The sequence below is a fragment of the Cygnus atratus genome, chromosome Z (assembly GCF_013377495.2).
Source record: "Cygnus atratus isolate AKBS03 ecotype Queensland, Australia chromosome Z, CAtr_DNAZoo_HiC_assembly, whole genome shotgun sequence".
NCBI lineage: Eukaryota > Metazoa > Chordata > Aves > Anseriformes > Anatidae > Cygnus > Cygnus atratus.
Window position 1 is genome coordinate 60,535,038 of NC_066396.1, and position 13,460 is coordinate 60,548,497.

General features: G+C 38.6%; 1 protein-coding gene across 6 annotated transcripts in view; it reads right to left on the bottom strand.

Moving 5' to 3' along the window:
* The window catches only part of PJA2 (praja ring finger ubiquitin ligase 2), a 37,815-nt gene that overhangs the window by 22,150 nt on the left and 2,205 nt on the right, over positions 1–13,460 (bottom strand). For 2 of the 6 annotated variants that reach the window (XM_035562599.2, XM_050716504.1), the window contains exon 3: positions 285–485. In XM_035562599.2, the coding sequence (XP_035418492.1) occupies positions 285–485 (201 nt within the window). Of the gene's footprint in view, positions 1–284; positions 486–3,742; positions 3,813–4,806; positions 4,880–5,734; positions 5,871–8,123; positions 8,266–13,460 lie in introns of those variants that run through there. The other 4 variants (XM_050716505.1, XM_035562601.2, XM_035562602.2 and 1 more) reach the window with 4 other exon arrangements.

Genomic DNA, 13,460 nt, shown 5'->3' on the forward strand with positions numbered 1-13,460 from the left:
TAGAGACAAAATAATTGGAATTCTATAGCATTATGATTATGTAATTGGTTAGCATGCATTAACTCAATCAGGAATGCACTTCTAGCAAAATTAAAATGCAAAACAGATAATACTTTGATATGCCTTCATGTTAAGTTTCATTCTAGGAAAACATTCAAATAGCAGTTTACACATATTACTACGTGGCTACTCTCTTCCCTTCTCCACATTTTCCTGTGCACCTTCCCTTCCCCAAGCACCTCAATTTGCAGTTAAATGGACTATATACAGAGATATGCACATACGTAAAGAAATCTCTTCCTGAACATTGTCGAACTCTAATCCTTCATGCTCTCCATTGTGTTGGTGTACATTTCCATCTTGGCTGTTCAAGGACGGTCTAAAACTGACATAAGCATGTCTTCTTCCATATCTTCTACCTGTAATAGTCTGATATCCACCTGCTGGTCTTGGCCATGCAGGTTTTCCAGCTTCTTGATCCATTGCTAGATGAGATTACAAAGAAAGAAAATAAAAACAGAACAAAAGAAGAAACAAACAAAAAGATTGTGTTAAACAGCATTATCTTACAGTTTTCTTCCTCCCCAACAATTTGATTGTCTTTTTCCTCTTTGTTTTAGCAAGGAATTTCCCATTTCTCTTCAATAAAGTTTTGAAATCCAGTAACTATAATTTTTAAGAATTTAACATGCTCTGTGTATATATATGAAAGCACATAACAGGATTCTGATCTACGCTAAATATTGACAAGTACCAATATTTCCCTTATCTTAACATGTTTGAAGCAAGTAACAGACAAAAAAACTGAAATTAAGTCCAGATACTACATGACTTCCTTTTTTCTTTGGATGTGATACACCTCTACACAGTGATACATATGTTATCTTGCAAGACATTTACAAGCACTATAAGAGAAAAGATTTCAGGTAATTAGCACAATACAACTAGCACTAGCTGTCTTACCCATGTGACAGGAAGAGTACAAATAAATTACACCTTCTAGAACAGAAGCCCAAGTGCATTACATAGTTCAGGCATGGCCATACAAGGCAACAGCCTATGTATGGTTCCTGTTATTACAGTAGTATTCCATGTTGATGGATCTTAATCTGTATTTCTTGCTGAAAATTGTAAGAGCTACATATAAACTTGAAAAACAGTGGGGGAAAGCTGCCAATGTTGCAATGAGGTGAGTTTCTAGTACAGCAGTAGTTATCAGCTATAGATAATATAACAAAAGATTGTAATCCAAGGCTATTGCTTGTACATATGCAATTAAAAGTTCAATATTTTAGATGTGCAATGGTTATCTCATGTCCTTCTATGTAATTTTTAATCTTTACTACATATAGCATTAACACAGTAGCTCTTCCATTCTTGAAACTCAAACTGAAAAGGGTGCACTACAATCAAGGAGAATGAAGTTTGCAACTATTAACACAGTCTTCTGAACTTCAGGGAAAAATATGAAAGCTTCATTTTTCCTGGCTGTTAAACTAAACTCTTCATTACTCTTAAAAAGAGAACGTCTATGTGTGAAGACACTTGAGTAGTGGTTGCTTTATGAAGCTTTCAGTAGTATACCCACAAGTAAAGCTTGTACTTGCAATATGAAGACTACCCGAAGAATACAGCTGCACATGTACCAACTGTCCAAGACCTTAAGCAGTTGTTTTGTTTTGTTGTTTAAATTAGCATCACCATTGCAGTTGTCATTTTGCTAGATCTCAGACACAGGAAACTAATTTTGGTGCTGCCTATGTAATGTAAATCATAAAAAATAAAATGCAAGGAAAAAAATGATGAAGTATTTTTCCTGGGGCTGTACTTACAGAAAAATCACATAATCCCTTAAAAGCTTTAACCGAAGAAGCAAATATAAGTAAACTACCTATTATAAAGTACAGCTTCTAGTAGAAGCTACTGTCTTAAGAGGTTCAGACACAACCTCCTACAAGAATTTGTCTATAATTGCCTGCATGACAATTCTGAAAACGTTTCCTAGCAATCCGCACTTCAAAGTTTTGTGAAGAAAGTTGAAATACTTTCTGCATGATCTTCCCTATAGGAAAAAAAAGAGACAAACATAAGTTGTAGGATGATAGTGGAAAGTGCCGGGTCTGAGAAAAAAACCAAGTTTCCAGAAAAACAAAAATAATTCCCCCCCCACCCAATATAGAAGAAAAAAGCTAAGGTTGGAATAAACCAAACAGAATTACACACTAAAATATCTGTCACAAGAGTCTAAAGTATTTGTGCTTCATTCTCAGGTGAATTAACAGCAATGAAGAGACTTGCAGTGCTCAAAACTAAAAAGCAAATATTTGCAATTCAATTACTTAAAATTGCAATGTTTAAGCTACATATAACATAAGGAGTCTTCTATTTGAATGTTGTCAGCTTCAATTTTTGTGATCTTTAGCTAATTTTAACAAAGCATTGACAAAAATGCTGCTGTAACTTACTAGATGAAATCTGTGGCTCTAAATCTCGCCTAAAATGTGTAACCCTAGTCACCTCTTCTTTCCACTTCTCTCCACACATGAAATGTCTTCAGCTACTGCCCAGTTCCATGAATACTAAGTCCAAACATGCCCATCACAAGCTACAATATGGTGATATTTCTTATTTCTATAGACCTGGGGGATAGAACCCAATTCAACCTTTGTAGAAAAAGGTTATCAGGTATCAGAGGCTGCTTTTCTCATTTGTCTATGATATTCTATGTAGTCTGATTACATACAATCTTCCTCAAAAAAAACAAGTATTTGTCCAAAGCTGCCCATCCTGTAACAAACAACAGAAGCTAAAGTCATAAATTCAGCATTAACTACATTACTCCTGTAATCCTTTGCAACTGCTGCTCCTTAGAAATGTTAAAATTCTCTAACATCTTTGCCAAAACAATCTCTGCAACTAATGCAAATAATAAGGGGGGGTGGGAGGATGACAATTTTCTTAATTAGTCAACCAGTTAAAATCCTTACTATGTCAACCAGCAAGTCATGTTTACTCAAGTAATCTCTGACATTTCTTAATTTCCAGTTATTATAACATGACTGGTAAACAGAATGCCAGAGGGAGCTGACAATAAGCATCTACATCCAGACAACTTGCAGAGCAAAATCCAAGTTAGATTAGTAAATTAGCATAGCAACAGAGAAATCAGCCTTCAACCACACTAATACAACTGGTTGAAACAACAACAAAAAAATTAGTGTGAACACAGCTACACTGCTTAATTGTTAATTTTAGTTTGTTCTCTAAAACATCAGTATTCTTCATGAACAGATGTCCACCCAAGAGAGTCAAACTCTTGGAATGCAACTCTATTTTTTATTTTTAAAAATTGACGCTTACAGCAGGTAATATCTTTAAAGCTGGATGCAATGCCTTTTTTTTTTTTTCCCCCAAGTAATTCCTCCACATGCAGAGCATACATCTTGTATTCAATTGTTCTTAAAAGATACATCATGCAGCTATTCTGTCCTGGGAGAGGCTTATTAGATCAAAATAGTGAAAGCTTTCACCTTTTACTGAACATTTGGATTAAGGGAAAAGTAGAGATCTACATAGATAAAATAAGGAGCCTGCATGCCTAAAATGGGCAGCATTTAGGCATCTAACTCCAGACACTTGTCTACAAGCAATCCTTCACACAATCAAGCTCTTTGCAACATGTAACAAATTCTCTCAGTTTCTTCCCCAGCTAATCCAACCATAAAAGTGGGCATTGCTCTACCTGGCAGCCAGAAGCTCAGTTTGTTAGGCCTGTTCAAAACACATCCAACTGCTGCTGACAAGACAAAGTTCTGCAAAAGAGAAAAGTCTTGGATATATCTTCATAATATCTAAGGCCAGGATGAAAGGATGTGCTTCCCTTCTGATGCCACACACCAGTGATTAAATAATTCAGGCATGTGAAACAGGCTAAACACATTAATCACACGTCAAGCTAAAGATGTTTATACCCACACCTCCATTGTTTCAGAAGGATACTGCAGTCACCTGAATTCCTCAAAGGCTCATTAACAGCAGTTATTAAGCAGAAAAAAGTTATTGGATATGGATTTAAGAAAGACACAGAACCCAGGAGAGTGGTTCCCAAAATGCACAATGAAAAGCAGGTAGGCACAAGCTTTCCTGGGCAGAGCTTTAATCACTAAAGCAACGGAGCAGACTTTACTTCTATGAATACTGCACCAAGGACTCCACTCCCCAGAGCCAGCAGACTACAGGCTATAACGTGGAAAGCCTGAGAATATGGATGGACACCATCTGACTTACGTAACTCCACACAAAAAAAACCACACTATTTTTCTAGAGCAAACACAATAATGTTCAAGGCTAACTGAAGATGCATGCTGTTCATAGCCCAGTGCCATAACACAGGCATTCAGAAATGATCCATTACCTTGACCACAATCCTACATACAAGTCTCAAAGTCATTGTGGTTTACAGAGCCACAGCTAGCCAGACTGGAGCCTCCTGCTCCATTACCTGATGAGTCCTCTGTTGGAATGCCAGCCCTCATACACTACAACCCCAACAACTCTCTTCATGACAGAGGGAGGTTAAAGGGATCCAGTGTATGATTCTTCATTACTTTTCATTCTCCCCTATGCCCTTCACTCTCTCACATCCTGTACACTAGAAAGAACAGGAAGGGCTTCCTGGAATTAAGGAGTGCATGGCCTAGATCACAAATCACCACCCTCTGGGTGGGTGCAAAATACCTATTGTGATATACGAACCTCTGCATGGAGCAATGCTGACCACCACAGAAGAAGGCAGTTTTGTCTTACCTGTGGTTCTCAGAAATGCTCTGACCTACTTGGACAGCACCATTTTGTTCAAGCAGTCCAATCCATAGAAGCACTGGCAGAAAAAATAGAATGAAAGAGAAACCACAGCTTATCTGAGACATCTTAAGAAAATACTACCTTTCTTCCAAAAGCTGAAATACTGAAAATCTTTCGTTATGTACCTAGCAATTTTTGAAGTTTAAGGAATATAATGAGAGCGCTAGCCAAAAAGTATCTGAATACATTTTTTAAATTTAGGCTATATTATGGTTGCTTTGAAACTTTCTATGGTGATAATTGCATAGATGTGCAACAAGAAAAAATAGAAGCATATAATCCTACTAGAAGAGGTTCACATATTTAAGTTTCACTCTTCTAATTGGCTGATACAAAAACAAATGTGTTCCAACAAATCTGTATTTAAATTCCTACAGGTTTTCAACTTCAAAGGTGGAACTGGCCATTGGCATTTGCATTTCCATTAGTGACATTAATGAGTAATGGTATAAAACCTCATCCTTTTATTTACAAAAAGCTGTGCAGAAATGGAGTACTGTTGAAGATATGCGTGCATTATTCCAGCTCAGAATTGTGAACTGCTTGATGGGAGCTGCATATTCAGAACACAAATCACAATTGCAAACTAGTGACTATGCAATTGTGAATAAGGGTTCCTATGGAAGGATTTTTTTCTTCAGAAAATTTTGGCTCCCTTAAGAACCAGGAAAACATTAAGAGACTCTCCAAAGACATTCAATAAGACAAAGAAACAAAGAATGTTTCTTTGACTAAGTGATCCAGGGAGGAAACTATCTCATGAATAAATTGTAGCTGTTCTGCTTACACAAAAAAAGAAGCAGAACCCTGCTACACTAACAGGTTTATCACATTAAAGTCATACAGAGAAAAAAAAGTCACCATTTCTCACCATCTTTCCTGTTCCGAGTCTTCTTACTTCACAACAAATGCTCCAAGCATTTGTTGCTGTGATAGCTCCCAAGAAGTGACCATTATGACTGATCAAGATGAAATAGACCATATCTCCTTGAAGATCTGAAAATGAACTTTATATGGTATAGAAAAAAGCAATTTGATGCTTTTTCATCGATTCACAGCATTTCACAGTAAAACTGCTGAAATACCTAATCACCCACCATCCTTTGCATCACACCACATTATTTTAAGTACATTATTCCTAAATTAAGCATAATAAAAGTTTTGAGGAAAAAAGCTTGATTTCAGACATCTTAAAAATACAAAACCAAACTCTATTCTACCTCTTCATGTCTTTAAGGTAACTCTAGAGAATACTAAGCACTGCTTCCTTAGCAGTTTGTTCTAAAAATTAATAGCTGTGGTATTAAAAAAAAGCTCCATATAACTCTGAACTCAGGCCTACTTTTACATTCAGAGGTGCCTGGCTTCCAGTTATTCAATCTAGTGGAAAGTGAGATAAAAATTGGTCATTAGTTACTGCTGCAGAAGTTTTGGAGTTTTGTTGTTGTCTGTATTTTTTTAAGCTAGTTAAGATATATAAAGTGAGTCTCAACTGTCTCTCCATGAAGTATTTTTTCCAACTGTTTAATACCTTTGAACATTTTCCCATTCCTCCTCAAATTTTTCACGGGATCCTTCAAAAAAGTAGAACTTGTGTGTATTGTGGCTGTGATCTCACCAATACTCAACACAAAAGTAAAAGTAATTTCAGTTATCTTACACAGCTGCTCTTGTCTTTTACATCTATTAAGAAATAAACCCTTTTCTGCCACAATATTAAAACAGAAACTCACATTCAAGGTCTGAAAAAAGTAAATGCATATAATACAGACACGCTTACTGTCTTCTAGATTACAGAACTAATTTACATATTTTTGCACAGGTTTAACAGTGCATTTGGCTGTCAAATGGGTGAAACAAAAACAACTCAAGTTCTTGACACCTTCTCCCTAACCTGGCTAGTCCTGAATCACTGCTAAAGCACATCCTTGATCAATTCAGAAAAAAGATAAAAATATTCATGTTATCTTTAAACTATATTAACTAGTATTAACTGCTTCCCGAAGGTATTGGAAACTTCCAAGAAGAGATGATTTAAAAAAATGAATTTGAATGGAGAACTTTCAGTTTTGCAAGCACCAGTGCTCAGGAGGATGGAGAGATTATTCTATTTCAATTCACAGAAGAAAGGCATAGAAAGAAAAGGAAGTATCTGAATAATTTAAAACAGCAGATTGTCACAGTTCCCCTCTCCCAACTACAGCCAGATCAGCACTGAAATTCTTGAAATACTTTACTATGCTCACAAGCTCCACACTACATACATTGGCAAATTTCATTTCAAGACAATGAATGTTCAGATAGAATTTAGCTTCATTGCCTGGGATTTACCTATCTAATTTTATCTGAAATTAAACATTTTACTAAACAACCTGATTTATTTATCCAAAAGTTTCTTCTTCAAAGTCTTTAGCTTAGCAGTGACTTCAGACTCCTAATTATGATATTTGAGAACAAAAGTGATTATTTCCATAAACAGTACCAGCTCAACTATGTGGATATAAACAAATGGAGTGTGCTTCAAGGATTTATGTTTCAGTCATTAATTATTGTCTTTTAATTAACCTTCCAGGTCATTTTGCACTCTCCTTTGAGCACATGAATTCCACTAAGTCAATGTTTTCACTTAGTACAGCTCCTTATCTCTGCCTGAAGCTGAAAGTAGCCTGTGGTCCCAGTTCAATAAGCTGGCAGGATGGCTTTCCACTGAATTCACATTAAGTGAAAGTGAACTTTTTTTTATTCACCTCTCAGATTACAGAAAGTGATGACTTTGTTAACATCTGAAACATCACCTAGTTACACCTTCAAACAGACTGACCAGTTTAGGTCTCCGGGATCCCAGTAGTGCAAAGGATCCCTTCTGCAAATATGAACCATGTATTTTTTCCTCCACTGTGGGCCTAACTTTGGAAATACAGTACAGGCAATTAAAGATATCTGAATCTTTTTTTTTCCTGAAGAAAAGAAATGCTTATTGTCACCTTGTCCACTTGAATGACAAAAACAATTCAGAATTTAACGTTATTTGGAGAGCTAATAAAAATACTAACTACATCAAATTTATATTTTTTGAACTCCAAGAACACCACAGGGCTCTTCACAATTATTTGCTAAGTCATCTTAAACTAAACTCTTAACTTAAAAGCACGCATGCACACTTGGTGCCAACATGTTTATACCTAGCAGGCACTACAAGCCTGACCCTATCAATTTTGATATAAGCAGAATCAATGCTAGTGACAGTAAAATAACAATACCAGGTGGCAATGTGATCCTAAGCGCATGCTGTACCAGAATTCGGTTCTCACACTTCCCTCAGTATCTGCTCTGTGTACACACGGCCCTCCCCATGCTCCCTAGAGCAGGGCTTGCTGTATGGCCTTTCAGCTCCAGCAGCAGGAGGGCAAAGAGGTCAGAGCCAGACTGTACTTGTCCTTCTTCCTTCTCCCTGCAAGAACAGTGGATGGAAAATACAGTTGCAGCACACAGGCAGGCGTCTGGAAACAGGTGAAGAGAGGAAGGCTGGGCATTTCTGGGGCAGAAAGGGAAGGGAGAGACTCAGGTCCAGTGCACCCCTTCACTGCACCAAGGTCCCAGTTTCCAAGGAGTATTAAATCAGATAGAGCAGTAAGATTGTTCTTTGGGAAGACAGAGGAACAGACAGAAGGAAAAGGAGACATCCTAAACCATATCATCTCTTAGAGATATAATAGCAAGGTAATGGTTGGTGATAGTGGATGAAGCACATTACTAACCATTTGCATTTTAGAGCAAAAATGATCAACAATTTAGATGACAGAAATCCTAAAATGCTGTTTCAGAAAAAAGCTTTTTATATCAACAGGAGAAGTCTAAAGATAAATTTGAGGAAGGTTTTACGCTCCTATTTGTTTCTTGCTGATGAATACAATTTGTCTTGGAAAGCATAATACCATAAAAATGCTCAAGTGTTAGACTATGTTAACAGAGCAGACATCCCTTGGAATTGCCTAAGAAGGTAATAACCATGTATATGAACAAAACCAAATACTACTAGCAAACAAAAAGTTATCCTCCACACACACATTCTTTAAAATGAAAGACTCGTAGAAGAAAGGCCACTGCAAAGTATTCTGATACTGATCTGAATCACTTTGCAAAGACCAAAACAGAGGGAAAGAACACCAATGAGATGTTTAAATTGATAGTGGCTTCCTTCCACTTCAATACTAAATACAGTTTCCATTTTGGATTTCCCTGAAAATTTGCAGTTTTATATATCCATTTTTGTGCCACAAGTGCAAAACTTATTTTCTGATATATTGCAGTCCATTAAAGAATAATAATACAAATAGTATTCAAGTAGTTCTATTTCTGCATTAGTCAATATGCACACTAAAAGACGACACTTAATATTTTGGGCATTGTCTGCATATCCTTAATATCAATTAAGGATGTATATGCTGATACTCAGCATATACTCATATCAGCATATACATGCTGATATTCAGCATATACAAACACAACTCTATCCAAATTGTAAAAAAGTTTGCCAAAGACTTTAAGGGGAACAGGCTCTGGTACTGTACAAGTAATAGTGAATTCAAATATATGCAGGAAATTCTAAATGGTTGCTTTGAATAAAATGCTTTAAATATAGCCACAGGGCAATTGATATTTAGTAAAGACGCAAAAAGGAGAAACACAAAACTAGTTCAAATGCAGAAATCCCTTTGCAAATAGATCCCAGTCACCAACTCCCATGTAGAATGGGTGAGCTGCTACAAACCACCATCTTGTCACAGTCCCTTTCTATCCCTAGACATTCTCCTTAAGCTGAAGATCCTGCATGGTTCCTAATCTTCACCCAGGTTTTTCCAGCCAGCATGGGTGCAGAGAATCCCCCGCACAGCTGTCTGTTCACTTCAGACAAACTGCCGGGGTCAGACAGGCTTGCTCTGATGCTGCTTCAGCTGCAGTTACAGTAGCTGGCTGCCAAGCTGTAAATTGGACCAAGTGAACTTACAAAGCTTCACCAAATCCCCCTTTGTTAGGGTCTTTTTTTTTCCCCCCAACTTCAAGCTTACATGACTGTCACCTCAACTGTGCTGATGCAACTGAACAGAGCCAGAAGCAAGCAGCTAGAAGCAGGGATCACCAGGCAAACCGCAAATTCTGCTACCAAATACCTGCATCCCTTAGCCATGAACTCTCTCCCCGCTGAGTACTGATCTGTAACCATTCCAGCACTGATTTTTCCACTGTCCTCCTACCAGTTAGCTGGTCCAAATGTGTGTTCAGCTTCTGCATTATGCCTGGTTTCTTTGCACTACCTTGCTCATATTTTAGCCCTACTCACTTTACTTTCTTAGATAGAACTGAAAATAATTTAAACGCATTGCTTTCGTCTGCCTTGACTTTGACTCAACCCTGACTTTGGTAGGACATGCAAATCTGTCCTACCAACTGCCAGCTCTGACTTACCATAATAATTGCTTCTCCAGTTTTTATCCTGAGGAATAGCTTCAGCAGAAATTCTACATTAAAACTCAACTCTAGAGACAGGAAAGATTAAGGAACTGAAGCACTAAAAGCTTTTAAAGATAAGGATGGTGTATGTATCACATGCACTAACCAATTAAGTGCAAGTCCCACCCTGCCTTAGTAAATGAGCATTACAGCTTGAAAAATAAAGAAGCCTAGCTTTGGCAGTAGCCCCCACAGTGATGTGTGTGGTGGTTTAACAACTGATGGGCAGATCAGCTCCACCACACAGCTGTCTCACTCCCCCTTCTCAGAAGGACAAGGTGAGAAAATAGGATAGCAAAAAAAATAAAACAAAGTCATGGTTAAGATCAGGAGCAGTTTAATCAGAGGAAAAGAAAAGCAAAGACTGTGCAGAAGAAAAAGGAGAAAAATACTCTGTACTTCCCACCAAGGAGTAAATTTTGGCCACGTTTTGGGAAGGATGGCCTCAATGTGTCGCAGTTGCTTGGGAGGACAGGCGCTTCCCTAACAAGGACCCCTTCCCCAAACATCCCTTTGGGCAGTTTGGGTCAGCTGCCCTGGCGCGTCCCCCCCTCAGGCTGCTGACCCCATCCTGCTTGCTCTGGGGGGCCGGGGAGCCAGCCCTGGTGCTGCGCCAGCACCACCCCGCTGCAGACAAAACATAGCTGGTGTCTGGGGCTGCAGGTGCAGGGCACAGCACTGCATGGGCTGCTGCGGGACAGAAAGCTCCATCCCCGCGGGACCCAGCACACAAACATTACTGCTGACACAACACCTCGGGGTGCCAGCTGCCCGCCGAACCCGTGCATCTCTCCTCCCTGCAATCTCACACACTAAACGTGTACCAAACTAATGGTGTGGAAGGAGTAGTTTTCATCTCCTGTTTTTAAAATGATATCCAGAAATTCACTCCTTTTTTCAGACTGCCAGCACACGGTTTATCTCCTTTTCTCTCTCAAACTCAGAATTACTTGTGCACTAAGAACACCACCAAAACCTTCCCCCACCCTGATCCATCCTCTTTTCCCTTTGCCTCTGACTTCCATACTGTGCTTTTCAATTTCAGTTCCAATTACAAACTTTAGAGATGAGGATGTATCTCTTTAGAGCTGAAAGGCCACAAATGGAAGCCAGAACTGAACAAAGTGTCAAAACGTTTGAACAGTTTAAGCAGACAAGGTTCAGTTTTATGTTTTGTTAGTGCAGGTAACCTCAACATACTTTAAGAAGTTGGAACAGTCACTTCCCCTCTCCCTGGCAAACACAGCAAATATGAGATGACAACTGAATCACAGGGTGGAAGTACAAGTACTCAAAACTCTTAGGAGTGATACAATTCAGCAGCAGATCATGCCCAAAGATGTGTTTTTCCATTGTCATCTTTCTCTCATCTTACACAACTGCCTCTATTAAATTCAAGTTAACCCAAAACCAAATGAACCCTCATCTGCTTCAAGAAATACTGAAAGTCATTTTCAAAAGTGGTTTTTTTTTTTTCCCCTGAAGAACAGTGAAAACTCACTGCTTTGAACAACATTTTCCTTTCACAAACAGTACCCCATTTCTTGGATACAGGGCTAACAAAAGCCTCTGATCCAGCTGACAGACAGGAGACCTCTCCTGAAGTTGGTTGGGCCTTCAAGATTCTTGAAGTCTAGACGCATAATGTGAAGTGATCCTAATGCACCTGGGAAGAAATTGAGACAGTTCTGAAAAAGAGAAGAGCAGGACAATCACTGTCAGGTGGGGATAAACAACAGTGCAAATTGTCAAAGCAAGAATAATTGGTGATGTACAGCTCCACAGGACTCTGGAGGCCCACATGTTACAAAAGTCAATACTCCTGCTCTGTCACAGCAAACAGCAATGAACTGAGCGGTATTAGAGTGAGGGCTGCAAGGCATGCAAAGTAATCCCTCTATGTTGATCAACGTTAAAACTGGATCTAGCATTCTGCAAAGAGGTTTAAGCACCATACCTCCCACACACACAAAGAGGAAAAAAAAGAAGTTGGTCTTTAATTGCAGCAAGGAAGATTTCCCTGACATTCAGAAACAACACAAGTGAAAGTGACAAAAGGGAAATGTTTCTACCTGCTGTAACACCATGCAGCTTAAAGGGATTGCAGGGGGGGAATGAAGATCATCATGCTTCAGCCCAGAGAACAGGGCTCATACAAACTCCCAGTGCTGGGATACTGGCAGAGCAGAACAGCTACCACTCCTCAGGTGAGCCCACCTGAATTTCAGATGTATATACTAGAAGAACATAGAAATGGGGTTCACATCATCCCTTACTATACTGGAGAGGGAAACATCTCTGTGCTTTTTTCTAGCCCCCTGGTGGGTAGGGTCAGATGTGCCCTACAGTGTGACTCCCGATCACTATTTGCTTTCACATACTTTAGATGATAAATTGACCGATCAACTTCTCATTTTTTATTACTTTTGCACATCTTCTACTTCTTACAAATTTCTGGAGTGTTACACAATTGAAGTGCTCTATGAAATGGCAACAACTTCACTGGGTGTAGTACAAATACTTGATTTTCCTGTCATCTCCTTTTAAAAAAGGAAATCACCTTTCACTTGAAGCCTCTTATGCCAGTCTTAGAGACACACTATAGATTTAATACCTAGGAGTCAATTTTTAAGAGTCAAAAAAAAAATTACTGTTGCAGACTCCTGACTCGGAGAACTGCTTAAAATTCTTACCCGACCAGCCTGAAGCTGTTACCAAGCTACAAATACCTTGCGCACCAAACATGTGATAAAGACTCGCCTGTTTATGATACAATGACAACTACAGAGCCATTAAAACAAAAGGCTTATTTGGCCTTTTGCTGATGTTTTGAAATCATTTGAGTTATGGAAACTTCTCTTGATTATTTCAGGTTTATTTAACCTCTGACACTAAGCTGATGGGGAAGGACATTTTGGTGTAGCTGATTACCAATAATCTCCTGAGCAATCATCCACAGTCCACCATCAGCATCAGAATCATTTCTCCGTACTTCACTTTTCTATGTTATCAAGTAGTTACATCATTTCATATTCAATCAGTTAACACCTTGGATTTTTTTCTTCCTGCACAGCATCTAGCACAAA